Source organism: Prunus persica, chromosome G4, assembly GCF_000346465.2.
Source record: "Prunus persica cultivar Lovell chromosome G4, Prunus_persica_NCBIv2, whole genome shotgun sequence".
Classification (NCBI taxonomy): Eukaryota; Viridiplantae; Streptophyta; class Magnoliopsida; order Rosales; family Rosaceae; genus Prunus; species Prunus persica.
The window spans coordinates 23,076,975-23,095,554 of NC_034012.1; the positions used below are offsets into that span (position 1 = coordinate 23,076,975).

The 18,580-nt window shown below is 36.8% G+C and overlaps 4 protein-coding genes across 8 annotated transcripts; 2 read left to right on the forward strand and 2 right to left on the reverse strand.

The window, feature by feature from the left end:
- On the reverse strand, positions 401-3,110 carry LOC18781045 (4-hydroxybenzoate polyprenyltransferase, mitochondrial). Of its 4 annotated transcripts, none has more exons than XM_007212467.2 (8): positions 2,666-3,110; positions 2,398-2,533; positions 2,181-2,302; positions 1,994-2,063; positions 1,727-1,876; positions 1,446-1,581; positions 1,214-1,310; positions 401-954 (listed from the first exon to the last, which is right to left on the reverse strand). In XM_007212467.2, the coding sequence occupies exons 1-8, from the start codon at positions 3,088-3,090 to the stop codon at positions 885-887; spliced, it is 1,206 nt and encodes a 401-aa protein (XP_007212529.1). In that variant the 5' UTR covers positions 3,091-3,110; the 3' UTR covers positions 401-884. The 4 variants fall into 4 exon arrangements, with proteins under 4 accessions (XP_007212529.1, XP_020418369.1, XP_020418368.1 ...); XM_020562780.1 differs by having other exon boundaries at positions 401-635; positions 883-954; positions 1,214-1,581; XM_020562779.1 differs by having other exon boundaries at positions 401-786; positions 883-954; positions 1,214-1,581.
- LOC109948910 (psbP domain-containing protein 2, chloroplastic) lies at positions 3,167-5,080 on the forward strand. Its single transcript, XM_020562781.1, has 3 exons — positions 3,167-3,487; positions 3,620-3,775; positions 4,670-5,080. The coding sequence occupies exons 1-3, from the start codon at positions 3,191-3,193 to the stop codon at positions 4,928-4,930; spliced, it is 714 nt and encodes a 237-aa protein (XP_020418370.1). The 5' UTR covers positions 3,167-3,190; the 3' UTR covers positions 4,931-5,080.
- LOC18779279 (amino-acid permease BAT1 homolog) lies at positions 7,061-11,007 on the forward strand. Its single transcript, XM_007211520.2, has 7 exons — positions 7,061-7,481; positions 7,569-7,751; positions 8,237-8,356; positions 8,447-8,638; positions 9,369-9,674; positions 10,130-10,312; positions 10,457-11,007. The coding sequence occupies exons 1-7, from the start codon at positions 7,380-7,382 to the stop codon at positions 10,946-10,948; spliced, it is 1,578 nt and encodes a 525-aa protein (XP_007211582.1). The 5' UTR covers positions 7,061-7,379; the 3' UTR covers positions 10,949-11,007.
- Positions 11,189-16,959, reverse strand: LOC18778379 (lipase-like PAD4). Of its 2 annotated transcripts, none has more exons than XM_020561953.1 (4): positions 16,851-16,959; positions 16,267-16,639; positions 12,180-12,887; positions 11,189-12,101 (listed from the first exon to the last, which is right to left on the reverse strand). In XM_020561953.1, exons 2-4 carry the CDS (start codon positions 16,621-16,623, stop codon positions 11,313-11,315), a joined length of 1,854 nt encoding a protein of 617 aa, XP_020417542.1. In that variant the 5' UTR covers positions 16,624-16,639; positions 16,851-16,959; the 3' UTR covers positions 11,189-11,312. The 2 variants fall into 2 exon arrangements, with proteins under 2 accessions (XP_020417542.1, XP_020417541.1); XM_020561952.1 differs by having other exon boundaries at positions 16,823-16,959.

Consider the following 18,580-nt stretch of genomic DNA (forward strand, 5'->3'; position numbering starts at 1 on the left):
CTTGGAAGCTTCTCTAATTCTAGAAGATGATAAGAAAGCCAAGATGTTTGTGGCAATGGATGTTGCAGCTCGAAAGAAGTGGCTATGCAGAAAACTTCCCCAGTAGCATCCAAGTAGCTCGTTGGTATGCAAGTGTAGTTTTGATATGCTTATCATCCTTGTGCTTTTTTCCTCACGTAAATTACATACACGGAAAGAGTTTCCCTCTACATAATGTAATTCCCCTGTGTATATCAGTAAGTTTTCAGATGGGCTAGAAGGCCAAAGCTGCCTCTTCTCTTCTTTTTTTATTTGTTTATTTATTTTTATTTTTTTAATATCAAATTAACCTCAACAAATGCTAATTTGCAACCTGATTATCTCCACACTATTATGAGTTTAGGTTTTGAAGCTTACAAAGTTGCAAATCAAATTTCATACTTACCAAGAACTGCAATATGTATTAACAATAATTTCATACTTAAAAGTAAAACAATAGATGAAATTACTGATCAATTAAAGAAAACAAAATTACCCGGATCAAGGAAAAAAAAAAAAACTACTGTGTCGTTCTTCTCTGATGAGTAGTAGAATTACTGACTATTCTGTGGACCAAGGTGGTTGCCAAAAGTTGGATCCAAATTCCACTCTGTAAACTGGGAAGAGCCAAAACAAACAGACAGAGAGATGGAGACAGTGTCACGACCTTGACAAAAGATTGGTACTTTTGCTAAATGGCATGGCCATCTCATTCTCTTCTTTTAGAATTTGCTTTCTCTCGCTCTCGCTCGCGCTCCTCTCTACCTTCTTCTTATCCCATAATTCATATAAACTTGATTCAAGACATTGCCCATAATAAGAGTACCCCAAGGTTGGAAGTAACTACTCCAAAAGTAACCTTACCCCTACGATGAAAGTTTTCCAAACAGGATTCCACTGAAAATAATAGCACCAAACCACTTGTTCGACACAAATCTGGAACCAAGACAAGAGCAAATGCTGAGGCAAGCTGATCATGTTCAAGGAAAAACGAAGTAAAGAATCTTAAACCTAAATGAGCTTTTCCTTCCCTAGTGTATGAAACCCTCCAACTTATATTTTTTTCAATATTTACCTTTTTTGTTTCTCTTTGATTGGAGAAATATGCTGTACGGAAAAATTAACATTGATGCAATACGCATATTTAATCTCTATGATTACTTGAAATCAAGATCATATCATGAAAAATACGCACTTTCTGTTGCAATCAACCCGGGATGAAAGGTCAGCAGTCCATATCTGCCAAGCTAATTGTCCAGATGCAGCCCCCAAAAATGCATAGTATGGCCAGCCTGCTCCATAGTTGAAAGATTGGTGTGAGGATGTGGCAGAAGGAAAAAGAATTGGATTGAAGTTCCAATAACGGTAAAAGAAAAAATTATAAAAATAAAACAAAAAGAAAATGAAAATAAAGGAGGAAACAAAACCGATTTCAGCATTATATCCACTGAGGGCAAGACTGCCGCTGCACATAATTCCAAACCCAGTAATCCACTCCTTAGTTGAATCACCAAATCTCAATGCAGTAGACTTAACACCTACTTTCAGATCATCTTCCTTATCCTGCAAGTATAGTCAGAAACATAATTTGTTGGATTGCATTGAAATAGTTTTCTTATTCCTACATATTCCACAGTTTCATCACACTCAAATCTTGGAAACTACAACTTCTGACCATGTGAGTACTACAGTGACATATTTGCTTTACCTGATGTGCGTATATTGTATCATACACAAGTGTCCAGCAAACTCCAGAAAGGTACAATGGGAGCACTATAGCTGGATCAATGCTTCCTTTAACTGCAGCCCATCCTAATAAAGCTCCCCAATTAAAGGTCAAACCTAGAAAGGCTTGAGGCTGCACCAAACGTGATAGCAGTTACCAATTAATTAGTAAACTGTCATGAAGTTTCACATCAAAGTTAAAAAAGGAAGAAAACTTGAGGGTACGTTAAGAAACCGGAGGTTTAATTACCCAGAATGTCAACCTCTTCATGAGAGGATAGGAGAAAACTAGCAACAATGATGAAGCCCCAAAAACGCGGCTGTCAATTCCAATGAAGTAAACAGAGGTTCATGTGCTTGCAGATCATATTGGTTTAACCAGATTTATTAACTAAAAAAGCCACTGATGCAAGGGCAGATATACAAAGTAAACTAACCTATAATTATTCAGTTGAAGGAGAATTCCAAAACCCAAAAGCAATTGAAATCCAAGAAAACAAATCCCCTGAAAAGGTGTCAAAAGACCACTTGCAACTGGCCGCAATTTTGTACGTTCCACCTGGAGTTAAAAGGAAAGGCACTCACAAGTTCACAACCACAAGATAGAAAACAAAACAGGCAATGAAATAAACTGCAAAGGCCAGTGGACATTACCATGGTATCAATATCCCGGTCAAGGAGATCGTTTATGGTGCATCCAGCGCCCCTTAAGAGCAGAGCCCCGCATCCAAATAGTGTCATCATCTTAATATCAGGAAGGTGCCCTGGGCTTGCAGCCAATGTTATTGACCTGCACCAACAACTATGTCTTTCACACAATTTCAACTTCAAACAAATTGACCAGCATTCCTTCAGTTTCCGTCAAACCAAACAATTCAGTGGAGAGACCAAAGTTTAAGAAGTTGAAGTAAGAGTCGCTTACCACATACAAGGCCAAGCGAGCAACCAAGTGCCAATGGGCCTGTCGAGGCGAGCGAGCTTCGCATAAGGGCGAGCTTGTCTTGGCAAGTACAAGTCGATCCAAGAAGTCTCAACTTCAACCTTGACGTCATTGCTGCCCTGATTTCCGTCCTTCTTGGCGCCTGTAGATGAAGACGAGCTGGAGATGTGGGCTACGAGTCTCAGATCAAATTCGACGCAACTGGGAATCCAACGGTGCCTCTGAGTGAATGGGCCCAACTGGGTTCCGTTGGGATAAGCGTTAGGGTTAGAATTTTTCGAGGTGGTGGTGGTGGTGGTGGTTGGTTGGTAAGTAGAAACTGCGAATAGGGTGCGGGAGAGAGAAAGTGAAGGTTTCACTTCCAGAAACCTACGCGAAGCGCGAGAGACGAGCCAAAACGACGCCATTTTCAGAATTCACTTTCCTCCAAAACGACAACACTTAAGTGGGTCGATATCGATATGGAATTTATTCTTGGATTATCTCGTCCACTGGTAAAGTAGAGTGATGGCTTTGTGCATTTGCAATTGCTTTACGCTCTCAAACCACAATCCTTTGAAATTCTCAAATTCAATGCCCAGAGCTTCTTTGTTCCAAAGACACACTCATCTTCATCCTCCAAGAGAAACACCATCATCACCTTGTTTGACCAAGAGAGACCTCGGCCTCTCAATTGTCGCTATTTTCTTAAATGGGTTTTTGCCAAACTTGCAAAAGGCCATTCTCGCTCAAGACTTGGAGCTTCAGAGGTACACAGATTCCAAGGAGGGTTTCACTCTCCTCCGGCCCTCCTCTTGGATAAAGGTGAACCAAAAGTTCAAGCTTGTATCTTTATTGCCCTCTGTCACTCTGTGTGATTATTAATGTATTGCTTTCAGTTTCAGTCAGTATAAGTGGATTTTGTGTGGATGAAAATGGCTGCTTATGGATGGGCAGGTCGAAAAAGCAGGGGCAACTGCTCTGTTTGAAGAGGCAAATAACGGAAGCAACAATATTGGTGTTGTGGTGAACCCGGTTCGTCTTACGAGCCTTGGAGAGTTTGGCAGTCCTCAATTTGTGGCTGATAAGCTTATACAAGCTGAAAGGCGCAAGGTGAAAAGTGCTTCCCTTGAATGTGTTTTTGCTGTTATTATTATTATCTTTTTCTCTGAAGTTGCTGATGGTGATTTATGATTGATGGTAGTAACTGAAACAAGTGAAGTGATTACATACCTGCTAAAGTTCAGTAGCAATTTTCCAAACGTGTTTTACTTAGTTCAGTCAAGTACATCTCCTTCATGACTTTGATCTGCAAATCAAAAAAAGACAAAGATGATTACAAAGAACATTACAGCTACATGCTTGCAGACATAATTATCACTAGATTTCTTTATTTCTTAATTTCTTACTAGCACATGCTTCTCTTAAACTTTCTCTGCATAATCCTTTAAAATACATTGCCAACAGAAAATAGCTTGTGCATGCAACCATGAATTCATGTATGCTTTTATGTAATGTAGGTTCAAGACAGTGGCCTTATATCAAAGTAAATAAGTTCAAGATAGTAACAGATGACTGAAATTTTACTTCTTCTCTTCTGAATGATATGACCCGACTGGTCTGTAGTACTAGAATATTCTTCTTGTGTCTAATACGCCACATGAATTTTTTGTTGTAATTTGGATGAGCCCGTTTTATTATGACCTGAGATTATTGGTTGCTGCTGCTATCTTTTATCACTGAAAGGCTAATTGAAGTTGAGGGTTTGAGCGTAATAATGGAAGTTTTGATTGAAGGAATATTATAAGTTATGTATGTGCAACCTCAGTATAATAATGTTCTGATATTCCCGAATTGTGTCATCACAACTTTGGATGAATATCACGGGATTGAGCTTACAGTATATTTTTTTTTCCTTTTTTCTTTATTATGAAAAGTATCACTTCTCTTGTTTTCAAAATATTAAAATTTATAATTGTCTTGTTAAACCTCTCTGTTCATACACAGGAAAGTACAAAAGATGCTGTGGTTATTGGATTTGCAGAGAGACCAGGCCAGGGTGGCCTACAAGTATACGAGTTCGAGTATGAGGTTGATAGCACAAGAGGAGGGATGAAGAGGATCTTTTCGGCTGCATTTGTGGCCTCAAAGAAGCTATACCTCGTCAATATCACTCACTCAGACAAACCAGAGAGTCCTCTTAACTCCAATACAAGAATAATGCTAGAACAAGTTCTTCATTCCTTCGATGCAGCACCTTTGACATAATATCACTGCACTTTCTTCCATCATGACTACTTTACTATTCTTGCCTCTGCCTAAGCTCAAGTAATATTTGTCTTCAACTTACTTTGAAAGAGATCAAAGTGATATTGTGAAAGTTGAAACCACAATGAAAGTAATGCGGTCTTCCCTTTATTTCTAATCTCCAAGGCATGGACCAACAAGGAACCACAAGACCACCCCCTTCTACTATCTCAATGTCATTGCCGGTACAGCAGCACGGTGCGAGTGTAGAAGTAGCAAACGTCCTCTTGGATTTTCAGCCATCTTCCCTTCTCAAGCCCTCTCCCAAACTCAGTAAGTTTTTTACCCCCATCCTCCCTTCTTGTGGCCTCCCCAAAACTCAGAAAACTCACAGAGCCAAACAATGGCCGAAGAAGGCAGAGGGGTTCATGCATTGGATGGGAAGATAAATTTTTTATTCAATTAAAAAGTATTGAAACATAGAAAAAAAGTTATCATCAAATAAAAACCAATCACAGATTTTTCTTGGAATCAAGTACATGAGAAAAACAAAAGATTGAATGTTTCAAATGCCTAGACACCAAAAAGCATGAAATATACTTGGAATGATTTGATTGGATTGTCTTATCGCAAGCAGATTGGATCAGCAGATTTTTTTTATTAAAAAAAACGCAAAAAGACAAGAGAATAACATGAGAAGGATTGAATAAAGTTGGAAGCATAGTATGAAATATCGATAATATCGAGGATATTTCGGTTTTTTCGAATCACGGATATTTTGGAACATATCCATGTACATATCGTATAAATATCGACAATATCGACGATAATATCGGAAAATATCGATGTCGATAATTTCGCTCACATTTCAGCAATATTTTGTCAAAATATCGGTGTAATATCGCTAAAATATCGAAAATATCGATGTGAAGGAAAAAAAAAGTTTTTTTAAAAAAAAAAAAAGGGAAAAAGGGGAGAAAAAAGCACAAAGGGGATATGAACCCCTTCCCATTTTACTCCTCCAACACCTTAAACACCATATCACTTATGTTTTTGTGATAATATGCTAAAATATTTATATTTATATGGGTGGTATGTTAACAATTACATGCAAAACTATTTTGGGGATTTATCATTGATGACTACTCTTCACAATACACTTACTCTACACATAGAGATGATGAAGATAGTGAAAAATTTGAACCTCGTAGGAACTCTATGTGGTACTAAGTCATTCATGTATCTTACCATGCAATGTATAAAGTGTAAAATATTATAGTAAATCATTATATATAAATGATTACGGTGTATTTAATCTTTTTTCATTAATTATTACATATTTTTTACACTCATAGTTTTTCCGCGCTTGCTGTATAATCAACTTAAATTAGTTAAATCCATCATGCAATGCATTTCCTTCTAATTTTTTGTGATAAACTCATAGATAATTGACTAAATAAACATTCTCCAAAGTTTCAATAAAAATTTCCAAGTTTTTCTTACAATTTCCGTGGTTTTTATTCAATTTTTATCGATATCGATAATATCATGATATTTCCATCGAAATTTCCATAATTTTGGACTACCGATATTTCCGATATCATCAATATTTTAGACCTTGGTTGGAAGCATATATCTAGGCGTTGAAATAGGGGCGGCAAGGAAGCAAGCCATGCAATGCAATGCTATTGTATATTTATATTATTAAGCTTTGCTCAATGCTAGACTTTGCTTGTGCGACTTTCTTCATAGAAAATTTCAAAATTCCAAAGCCCACCTCCCACAGGAAGATACTGTACGTATCTAGATCCCCATTCCATTTAAATATTTCCCAGTATATTCAATGAGAAGAAAGTATCTAATTTTCTTGCCCCCATTGTCGTTGAACCTCTCTCTCTCTCTCTCTCTCTCTCTCTCTCTCTCTCTCTGGTTGGTTGGGTTACATTTGTTTTTATTTCCATAAACAAAAATGTCAAACTTTTGGCAGAAAATGTAGAAGCAGTCAAATAGTTATGCTCAGACAAAGTCAAGTAATTTTGTTCAGACATGACATCCAATAAAACAGTAAACTTAAGGAGAAAGAAAATGATTGACCTGTTTGAGGAATAGAAAATTAGAAAAGTCAGACGGGGTAGGGGGTGTAGGATGACGAGTACAGAGGGAGACAGAGAGAATAGAAATGTGAATGTGAGCTGGGGAATGGGGAGAGCATGAGAAAATTTAAAATTGGGCCGTTATTTTACATGTTGAATTGTTTAATGACGAATTTTCAAACATGGCAACTGTTTGAGGCTTACGTGCATCATCACCTAAAGTCATGTAAACCTTTAAAAAAAACTAGTGGCATTGAGTACAAGGTTTACGCTGCTTTGCTTGAGTCTCTCTCTGTCTCTGTCTCTGTCTCTCTCTCTCTTTGTTGTATAAAACCCAGTTGCATATTTATAAGCTGCTAATTTAATTTTGAGCTAAAATGGTACACAACCAAGTAGATACATCAAGAATCCAAGATATGGATTCAGGAGAAAAGCGCCTTAATGAGCTTGGTTACAAGCAAGAACTCAGAAGAGAGATGGTAGGTAATTTTTTTATTTGATTTCATGTTATGTTTTATTATCATATTAACTTGAGCTTTGTGGATTGGATACTTCATTTTCTGCAGACTCTGTTCAAAACTCTTGCAATATCATTCTCCACGATGACACTTTTCACTGGAATTACTCCCTTGTATGGTTCAAGCCTTGCGTATGCAGGTCCTGCAAGCCTTGTGTGGGGATGGGTGGTGGTATCATTTTTCACCTGGTTTGTAGGAATTGCCATGGCAGAGATCTGCTCCTCTTTCCCGGTTTGCCACTTCTCACTTCTAATTCCTTTTTTATATATTGTCGAGTATGTGTTCGCCTATCCTACTTTTACTCTCAATATACTACCATGGAGATGGAGATTTCTTTCATCCCATTCTGCGCTTCAAATTCTAACCGTTGTTCATTATCGAATAAGCATGTTTAATATGACAAAAATGAATTATTAGTTTAATTAAGAAATATGTTAAGAGGATTGTCATACTAGAACAATTTGTTTCCTGCTTAGAAAGTATGTTTTGAGTGAGAATATTGCACTATGATCAGTTGCGGGAGAATGGAAATAATTCCCTGCTACAAGATGAATATAATAAATTTTTATTCCAGCCATATTTTGCTTGCTCTGTTAGATTTTAGAGGCAGTAAATTAAGTTGTTGACTTTGCTCTCTTAGGAATATAGCAAGAGACGCCTTTCGTTACTGAAAAGTTTTTAAGTCCCAGACAACTTACTTCCTCTTTGTGAAACAGACTACAGGTTCTCTTTACTTCTGGGCTGCCCATTTAGCTGGCCCCAAATGGGGTCCATTGGCATCATGGTGCTGTGCTTGGCTTGAGAGCATAGGGCTCATTGCCGGCATCGGTACTCAGGTACTAATCTTTTCATTTTGAAAGAAGAAATTAGTGATATGTATATATATGTTGAATTTTGACCTAAACACTTTAAACTTGATTTGAAAGGCATATGCAGGATCACAAACACTGCAAAGTATCATTTTATTGTGCACTGGAACAAATAAGGATGGAGGCTATCTTGCACCAAAATGGTTGTTCTTATGCATGTACATTGGCCTCACTCTTATATGGGCATTTCTCAACACATTTGCACTAGAAGTAATTGCGTTTATTGACATAATATCAATATGGTGGCAGGTAAAATCATCTTTTGGTTTCTTGCCTGCTTTTTTTATAGTTTTTTGTGGGAAAGTGGTATATTATGATTCTGTTTTAAGTCACTATTTTGTACTGTGATTGATACTATGTTAATGTCAAAAGGTGCTAATTCTACCTTTATGAATAAACTCTATGGAGGGTTTACATATTCCCATTAAGTGTGTTGTTTTTGTACATGTACAGAAAGTTCATACTCCTACTATGTGGATGAAGAGAAAATTTAGAAAACTGATATATGAATATGATCAAACTTCCAAAGAAGCCCTGTAGATATGTTCCTTTGGTTTTTTCATTCCAAGCCAAATGCAGTGGGTCCAAATTAGGATACGTCTACATATGTATATGTAAACCACATTTACAAAAGAGAAACTACTTTGGTTTCAATTGCTGAACCTCAACACTTCCTCCCCAGGCAGGTGTGTGTAAAATGTGTTTACCTACCTTAAGTATCATATTTCATGCATGATGTGTGGGTGTAATTAATAGTTAATCATCAAATAATTCAAGGCCTGTTTAGAAAGCACTCAGAAAATGCACATAGATGGAGAACAAAAAGGTGCTATGAACATTGAATCCATTTCAATATTTCCAATCTGCCTTCCATGTATATTTGCAGTATGCCTCATTTACATTACTTGTTCATTCAATTTCGCTTTATCTACCGTGGACTAAAGCAGCGATTTTTTGTTTGGAATTCTTTGTTTGGCAGGTCATTGGGGGGACGGTTATTGTGATAATGCTTCCCCTTGTAGCACTGACTACACAGTCTGCATCATATGTGTTCACAAATTTCAACGTGGCCCCTGAGAGAACTGGGATATCAAGCAAGCCTTATGCAGTGATTCTATCATTTCTTGTTAGTCAGTATTCATTATATGGATATGATGCTGCAGCGCATCTGACAGAAGAAACCAAAGGTGCAGACAAGAATGGTCCTATTGCTATTCTATCTAGCATTGGTATCATATCAGTGTTTGGGTGGGCATACATCTTGGCCCTTACTTTCAGCATTCAGGTATGACGCAAAGCCTAATTTTAGTGCAATTCTGGTAGAGCGGGCACCTATTTGAGCATCCAAATTACTTTTAAGGCCTCTGCTAATTAGTGTGCAGAGTGCCTTCATTCCTCTGTTTTGAAAGTGCACAAAATGAAGTCAAATGTTAATTTGTCCATAGTGAAAAATTAATTTCACATGTGTAGTAGACTTCTATAGTTCCATAGTCTGCCGATGCAATGGCAGAAACTAGTAGAGTTTTTAGAGTTTGCACTAACCATTTCAACCCCAAGCAGTGAAAATAATCATTGTATTCTTTATTCTGGCAATCCTTCCCTCAGTCTTTGTGCAGTTTTTCTTTTTCTGGTATGACAATCTTTCATGGAATTCGATTAAAGCATAAATCGATTGTTGTAAGTGCTTTTTCTAGTTGGAATAGTATTAAACTGATACTTTTTCTGCGACTTTTCACTCAGGATTTTAGCTACCTATATGATCCGACCAATGAGACTGCTGGAACGTTTGTGCCAGCTCAAATACTCTATGATGCTTTTCATGGGAGGTACAATAGTTCGGCTGGAGCAATCATTTTACTGTTCATCATTTGGGGTTCATTCTTCTTTGGCGGGCTTTCAATTACTACTAGTGCTGCCAGAGTGGTAAATAGACTTTTCCTTTTTACTCCTAAAACAGCATTTATACCTTCACTTGCTGAGAACAGCACCTTAATCCTAGATTTACAAAAGTAATCTGTTTGGTCTGGCACCGCCAAAAAAGTTGTTTACGATTTAGGGTATTTTCAGGTATATGCTCTATCAAGAGACAAAGGGATTCCATTTTCATCCGTATGGCAAAAATTGCACCCAAAACACAAAGTTCCTTCCAATGCAGTTTGGCTCTGTGCAGCCATCAGCATTCTCCTTGGACTTCCAATACTGAAAGTTAATGTAGTCTTCACTGCAATAACTTCCATATGCACAATTGGATGGGTAGGAGGATATGCAGTTCCAATCTTTGCAAGAATGGTAATGGCCGAGAAGAACTTCAAACCTGGGCCATTTTATTTGGGGAAAGCAAGAAGGCCAATTTGCTTTGTTGCCTTCCTGTGGATTTGTTATACCTGTTCAGTCTTCCTCCTCCCCACTTACTACCCAATTAGTTGGGATACATTCAATTATGCACCTGTTGCTTTGAGTGTAGGTTTGGGTCTGATAATGCTTTGGTGGGTGTTGGATGCAAGGAAATGGTTCACAGGACCTGTTAGAAACATTGATACTGATAATGGAAAGGTATAAACTTATTCACAAGTTTGAAGTAGTAGGTTCAAAGCTTCCCTTCTATGCGGCTTCTAGCATTTTGTTTTCTTGCATCTATGTCCATTCTTTGCATTCCAAATTTAGAATCAGCAAGCAATCCCCCATTTGTTGCCTAGGGCATTACTTATATAAAGGGCAAATTTATGCTACAGAACAAATGCTTATGTTGCCGACTGTGTATACACAGGCACACAAACACACACACAAACATATGAATTATTCCGGAAGAATTCATGCCATAGTTAAATTTAAGAACAAGTTAAGCAAGTCAAGTACAGAGTTAAAAGCAGCAATCTTTAAACATGCATGTCCAGAATGCAAACTAGGGAACTACTTCCCCACCTCAAAGACTTGGAAATTGTGTAGCAGTCCAGAATGGATGTACCGCGGATCTCAATTCTGTCAACTCCTCCAACAATTTTTGGTAGCTTGAATTCTTGGCTACAACGTCTTCGGAGACCTCCTTTCTTTCCACCAGTCTAGCTGCGTACATTTCAAATTTATTGATACTATCCCACAGCAAAGCCTGCTTGCTTGCATCACTCTCGCTTCTAGCATGAGCTACACATTCTCTAGCTTCCTCCACCTTGGCCCAAAAGCAGGAATCCTGAGTCAAACCTGCAAATTTGATTCTCTTACTATTTTTCTCCTCATTAACCCTCTTCTCCCTCCACCACCTGTCAAAAATCTCGAACCTCCTCTCTCTTCCATGCTTCAAGTAATGACCCTTGACAAGGTGCATATTAGACCTATAATACTCAGCAATCTCCAGTGGCTCTACCAGGAGTATGTAAAACTGGGAAGCATTTACCCATTTTGCTCGCCTGTGAAAATCGTGAGGCAGCTCATTTTTGTCCAACATTTCAATCACGCCATTCCAAAATGCAGCAAGTTTGTGGCGGTTCATGTTGACTTTGTGACCCCTTTTTGAGGTGCCCCTTTGCTTGAAGGCGTCGTAGTACCCTAGTTTCTCATCAGACTTATCACAGGATCCCTTGTACCATTCTATTTCAGCTCTGTAAGGTGTGATCCTGGAGAGCCGAACAGCTAAATCAGCACACTTGAGGTTTGGTGTACGTCCCAATCGCCTTGCTATCTTTAGGCACTCTTTCGCAGGTTCTGAAGCTGATTCCTGAAATTCATTCGACAAGAGATGAATGGACAGAAAAAAGGTTAAATAAATTGGAGAATGATGGTGAAATGTTAGTACCTGGCCACTTATTCCCAAGGACTGCAATGCCAATGCAACCCCTGCGTCCCAGCTTGACTGAGGAAGCTCCCCTTGCATGAAGCTTCTCTTGTTCAAAAACTGTGAACAAAACTTGCCAACATATTCTCCATACTTGAGATGATCCTCAATACAGCAACTGGGGTTACCAGCAATAAACGTCAAGTACATCATCTTGATGACAGATGCTGCATTGTCCACACAGAGAGCCCCCTCTTGTGAGCAAAACAAGTAGTTCCCAAATGGGCAGTAGGAACTAGTTGCTCTCTCTTCCCCTGCTTCCGATGCCACTTGCAAATGAGCGGCTACAAACAGAAACAGTTCAGCTAAATTTGCTTCGTCTCCAAGCTGCACACCAAGATTTCCGAACTGAGGAGCAGTCCAGTGTTGCATTAAGAGATGCAGTTGGGTGGTGCATGATGCCAACGGAGCAAAGAGTAGCCTCGGCATGATGTCGTACTTGGAAACCACATGGCAAAAGTTGCCACCCCATCTTTCTCGGAGGATTGCTCGGGAAAGGGACTCATTGCCAAGCAATGGTGAACCAAAGGTAATGCAGAGGACTGAATGGGAAGAGGAGACAGATTGGAGGTAGGAGAGGAGCCAAAGAGCACAGAGTGAGGCAGTTGTTCCTCCTATAGAATGGCCTGTGATGACAATGGACTTGCTATTCTTTGTTACTTCCACCATCTGCACCAGCCACCACCATATATTAATTTTTTGGAGCACTAATTAATTGTATCCTACTAATCAATGTTACAATTAGAAAGCTAAATCAAAGTGGACAATTTAATCCATTTACTTTGATTTTGATGGCAAATCACAAATCTATGTCCAGTTTGATCCCTGTAGTTTCAGTTTTCATGATTCTAGGCATGTGGTTTACTAGTTGTTGCAAGGCCAAGTCACATTTTCGGTTTTTGTGGCTTGGCTTACTTTCCACTTTGATCCCCGTCGTTTCAATTTTGGGAATATTAGGCTTATAGTTTCTTAAGAGTTACCAATCAAGTCCTACAAGTCTGACATTGCTAAGAAAAATAAACAGAATTCTTATGTTTTGGGTTGATTGCAAATGTTTTGTGGAGACAAAAGTTCCCTCACATTTTGATTTCATCTATTAGTTTGACGATAGGATTATGAATTAATTGCAAGTCAAATCAAACTACAAGATTGAAATTGCCAAAATTCAAATAAAACCTTCGATTAGTCTCACATATGTCATTCATGTGCCAAATTTGTTAAAAAAATTTGACAAAATGAAGTCGTTGTTTTGAAATCGTCACAATTAGTAGGAAATTTTGATGTTGTTTCACCAAAAAAATAAAAAACAGTTCGGTTGTATCTGACCCACCAAAATATATTAGTTATTTCAGTAAGTTGTTGTCAACCACAAATTTAATTCAAGATATTTTTATCTTTTTCCTATTAAATGAACAAAAAGAAGGTGACGCCGCTAGTGAAGTCAGCAATATCGGAACATAATGTATAATGAACTATAATAATTAATTCACAACTTATGAGGTAATCATTTTTAGTATTTTTTTTTTGGTTTTGTTTTATTTTGTTTGTGGAATCATTTTTAGTATCAATAACGTGGCATTAAATTTTAACATTTTAATTTCAAATAACATGAGTATTATGTATAGATATTCAAAGGTAAAAATGCCTTAATTAGATAGGCTCGTGCACAAGGAAAGATGAATAATATCATAACTGTTATTACAAGGTCTAATTCTGAAGGTGAGAGCAAGAGGTTGAAGAGACCTCAAGTAACACTTGCATCTAAGAGAAACGGTGAATATGAGCCTTGCAAGTATAGTAAGAAAAATGATGTAAGGTCAGATGTAAATGGTAATATGAAAAAGCATCTAGTACTAGGAAATGTGGAGGTGGTTTGTGGAGTACAAAACCATACTACTTCAGAGTATCTTGAAGGTCATTCATTTGCAGGGTGATTTTCTAAAGAACATAATACCTTGTTGGTTGACATATCTAAGAGTTGGGCCCGACATGTCTAAAATTATATGTAGGTGTAAAGAGTGTGTCCAAAAATAAAATTGTTGGGTTCCATTAAGTCACCCTAATGAAGTCTTTCATTTGAACAAAAAATAATAATAAATGTTATAAATAAACTAATTATAAAGTAAATTTTATTAGGGTGTACTAGAACAAGGCTACCTCACCACTAGAATACTCTAAGAGACTCCAGATGTATCTATTGTAAGAATAAATAATTTAATTTTTCTTAATTTTGGTCATAGAAAGAAATATAATTTATTTGGTAATTTTTGACGAAAGATTTTGGCAGTGGGAAAGCAATCTAGTCAACACGTCTTCTAAATTTGCTTTTGTTCGTTGGTACGAATTGTTCTTTTTGTCAAATAATGCAACAACCAGGCAAACACGCAGGAAAGCCTCCAACCACAATTCAAGGTTCAAACAATAATTCTAATTCTAGCTAATTAAAGTAAATTATTTTCTCTCACTAAACAGACCTAATCAACATATAAATGTAACAAAAAATTGCTAGGGAGATATAAGTTAAAGTGATTACATGGAACTTAAAATGAAGTTTTGTTAAAATTGCTTTTAGCTTTTGCTTATTAAAGATTCTTGCTATAAGGGGTTTGTAGCTGAAGTTAACCATTTGAGGTCTTCGGTTCGATTCATCTTCTCTTAATATTGCTTGTATCAAAGAAAAAAAATATTCTTGCTAATTTTGTGTTTTGGTGAACACCAATCATTAAAAAAAAAAACATGCTTAAACGAGTTCCAATTTATACTTCAAAGACCAAGCAAATCCATGACTTGAAATAGAACTTTTGACGTACACAATTGAAATCAAGTCTGTCTGGTAGTTGGCATGCAGTGAGAATATTTTCATGTGGCACTTAATATCTGGCTAAGATTAACTCTCCTTATCATATGTGTCTTTTGTTGGACTAAAACGCAAGTGTTATATGGTGTATGCTTTCTTGTGTCGATTTCTCTCGTAAAAGTAATTAAGTTACATGAGAAGAGAGATAAGCACAAAAATACGACGGACCGTTGTAGAAATTTTCCCAATTAGAAATATTGAATTGCATCCTGGACCCTGGTTACTATATGCTTAAAAGTTTGTGTTTGTTTGTTTGTTTGTTTGTTTTCTAAGATAATAATCATAGCCTAAAATATCACTTTTGAATTTGGGTGAAAACATTGGAAATGAGTAGAAAGATTTATAACTTTTTTTAAATATTTTTGTTGTTTCTTGGCCAGCAGCAGCCGATGCACGCAGCCTGCGCGCAGGAGTACAAAAGGGGTTGGAAAACGAGGTTATTTTGAAAAGAGTCGTGGGCAATTTGAAAGAAATTCAGAATATTTAAGCAATATTCAGAAAGCGAAGTTGTTTTTGCTTCTGTATTTTGTTTATTTATTTATTAATTTTGTCAAATAAAGAACAAATGAAAGCGAAATACCACCATTACTAAACCTATTGACTTGACTAACTAATTTATGAACAAATACTTGACTTGTATTTGCAGTTAAACCAATCAAAGGCCCTTTATTCAATTTTTAAATCTAATTATGATTTCTTATTAGACATTTATCATTGATTATTAGCATATAATATGCAACAATAATGTCCATATTTTGTTCCACTACTCTACATTTTTTTTCTCGGAATTTCACAAATAGGTTCATTCTAACATTACATTTTATTTATAAAGATAAAAATAAAAATTTCCTTCAAGTCCAATACTTTAGATTAGAAAAACTCCAACATATACTTTCAAGTGAAAAAATTATAACACACTAAGAACCAATTAGAAAATGGCAATAATTGAGAAGTTTTTTTTTTCCTCCAAAGAAGCGTTGTAAGAGTGTTTATATAAAATATCATGTTCGAATGGGACTAACTGTAAAAAAAAACTATTCTTTCCCAGTAATAACTGTCTAGTATATAAAAAGTAGAATAGAACACAAGAAAAAGGGCTCATATTATAACTAGCGATTGCCTGGGGCGCAAGACAACTAACAAAAAGTAAAAAAAGAAAAAGAAACGCATGAATGATATCAATTATCTGACCTGGTTTTGGACAGCTTGGAAGCAGCCCAGGAAGAGATTGAGCAGCCCTGCATGCACCATGACGGCCTCTTCCTCTCCATTATTATTGGTTAATGGAGAAAAAAGGCCGTGGCCAGCGCTACCCAACGCCACCAGATTCCTGCTGCATCTCGAATATTCTTCTTCCTCTGATGATGATGGTGATGGTGATAGTGATGATGTCATAATTCCGTTACTGGAAAAGGCAAAGTAACAGACATCTCCGATTTGGTGGGGTACAAAGCCGCCGTATGGAGCAGCGGCCGCCGTGTTGGCTACGCTGCATAGCTTCCATGCCTCGCTCAGCAAAGGCGTCGAGGCCAAGAAACTTGCCACCATCTCGCTGCTCTCAAACCTGCATGAAAATATATAAGTATATATGAATATGATTAATTAACTAATCAAAGTCTTCCCCTTTTTGTTCAAATATTTCCGAAGAAAATTTCTTGGTCATGATCAAATTCATTATTCATGCAGGTTGGAAATTACAGGAGAGAGAGAGAGAGAGAGAGAGAGAGAGAGAGAGAGAGAGAGTTACGGTGAAGCTTCGGTATCCATGGACTGACCGAGTGATTGGCTTCTTCTTCTTCTTTGGGGTCTTTAAGACAACCAGAGTGTTAATGCAATTTCGTGCCTATACGCGGTGCTTTTGTAAGGGTTGAAATAAACAAGTGCTTTTTTTTACGGGAGATTTCCTATTATATTCAATGTAGGAACTCAAATTATTAAAAAAAATTTATATGAAATGGACACACTCAAAGCCTATTTACAACATAACAAAAAGACCTTTAATTTTTTTTAAATTATAATACTTCCATTGATTTCTTAAAACAAACTCAACTCCAAAACCTCATAATAAAAAACCCAAAACACTCAACAGGGCATCAAAGTAATTTGATAATCAAAATTAAATTTAATAGGACCCGTTGTCATTTTTTGGGGTTTTTTTTTTTATAGAAATTAAATAGTGTATGGTTTATCTATATTATTAGAATGAATATATAACTAAATATCTTTTTTTTTATTTTATAACATGAGTTTATTAGTGAAATCCTCTTAACAAATCTTCACTATACGCATGTTATAATCGTTACTGTTAATTTCCTAAATCACAATTTAAAGATCACACTTACAAAACTCAATCGCTTTGCTTGAGGTGCAATTAGTGTAAACTTTCATTATTTTGTGGGGTTTTGGATTTGATTAGTGACACTAATATTATAATTAATTATAAAAAGTTAGTTGGTTGGGTCAATTTTATTCATGCAAGAATCTTGACTGGCAGATTGAAATACCGTGTGTTTTGGGGGTGGGGCACTTATTAGGGATCTGTATGGCTGGCCTTGAGAGTTGCACGACATCTAAAATCCAAACCGTACATTATCATTATTGTTTTTTTATTTTCAAGGTACCTTTTCATGTTCTTGTTGAATTTTTCTTTTTATTTTTCTTTGGGCCACATGAGGTGAGTGCTGCTGATATAAACGCGGTTGCTTTTGCGTCTTTAAGTGGGTTGGACTTGGAGGTGAAAACCTATGTTTTGTTTTGTTCATGCCTCCATGTCATCATCAACATTCAGTTCAACGCGACTCTACTTACTTGGATCACATCTCATGGCAGAGCATGTTTACTAACTTGGAATCGGAGTGAACATAAATCCATATTAGCACAACCCAATTATATTTTTAGAAAACAAAGAAAGCATTAAGGCCCTATTCGGTATCCTACTCAAAAAATTATTATTATTATTTTTAAAATATGAATTTTCAAATAGTAATTTTAAGATTTAAAAACTTGTTTGGGATTGAACTCCAAATTATTTTTAAGATCTAAAAAAATTGAAATTAAAATCAGAAAATCAAAAATCCTAGATTTCTAAATTGAAATTAACAAAAGAAAGGAGAGGGCCAGAGAGCGTGAAGAGAGGGAGGAGAGATTAAGACGTGAGAGAGATAGCGTGGAGAGAGGGAGGAGAGATTAAGACGTGAGAGATGGAGAGGGAGGAGAGATTAAGACAGGAGAGGAGAGATTAAGACAGGGAGGAGAGATTAAGACGTGAGAGATGTAGCGTGGAGAGAGGGAGGAGAGATTAAGACGAGAGAGAGAGAGAGAGAGAGAGAGAGATTTTTTTTGTTTTTAGTAATGGGGTGTTTTTGAGTTTTTAAAAATGGGCCTACCAAAAGGGTTTTTGTGGTTTTGAACTTAAAATCTGTTTTTGAGTTTATAAAATTGGATCTAAGTAGGAATTATTCTCAGTTTTCAGGATTATCCAAAGCGAAAAGAGTTTATAGCTATC

Bases quoted from the DNA above. Each gene is read 5' to 3' on its own strand.
- LOC18781045 (XM_020562780.1), bottom strand. From the start codon at position 3,090: ATGGCGTCGTTTTGGCTCGTCTCTCGCGCTTCGCGTAGGTTTCTGGAA. The intron at 1,582-1,726 runs GTAAAGCAAATA...CTATACTTGCAG, and splicing joins ATACAATATACGCACATCAG to GATAAGGAAGATGATCTGAA. The intron at 955-1,213 runs GTGCGTATTTTT...TCTTGGTTCCAG, and splicing joins CGGGTTGATTGCAACAGAAA to ATTTGTGTCGAACAAGTGGT.
- LOC109948910 (XM_020562781.1), top strand. From the start codon at position 3,191: ATGGCTTTGTGCATTTGCAATTGCTTTACGCTCTCAAACCACAATCCT. The intron at 3,488-3,619 runs GTGAACCAAAAG...ATGGATGGGCAG, and splicing joins GGCCCTCCTCTTGGATAAAG to GTCGAAAAAGCAGGGGCAAC. The intron at 3,776-4,669 runs GTGAAAAGTGCT...GTTCATACACAG, and splicing joins TACAAGCTGAAAGGCGCAAG to GAAAGTACAAAAGATGCTGT.
- LOC18779279 (XM_007211520.2), top strand. From the start codon at position 7,380: ATGGTACACAACCAAGTAGATACATCAAGAATCCAAGATATGGATTCA. The intron at 8,639-9,368 runs GTAAAATCATCT...TTTGTTTGGCAG, and splicing joins TAATATCAATATGGTGGCAG to GTCATTGGGGGGACGGTTAT. The intron at 9,675-10,129 runs GTATGACGCAAA...CTTTTCACTCAG, and splicing joins CCCTTACTTTCAGCATTCAG to GATTTTAGCTACCTATATGA.
- LOC18778379 (XM_020561952.1), bottom strand. From the start codon at position 16,842: ATGGATACCGAAGCTTCACC. The intron at 12,888-16,266 runs GTCAGATAATTG...TGGCTGGTGCAG, and splicing joins TCCAAGCTGTCCAAAACCAG to ATGGTGGAAGTAACAAAGAA. The intron at 12,102-12,179 runs GTACTAACATTT...AATGAATTTCAG, and splicing joins CCTTGGGAATAAGTGGCCAG to GAATCAGCTTCAGAACCTGC.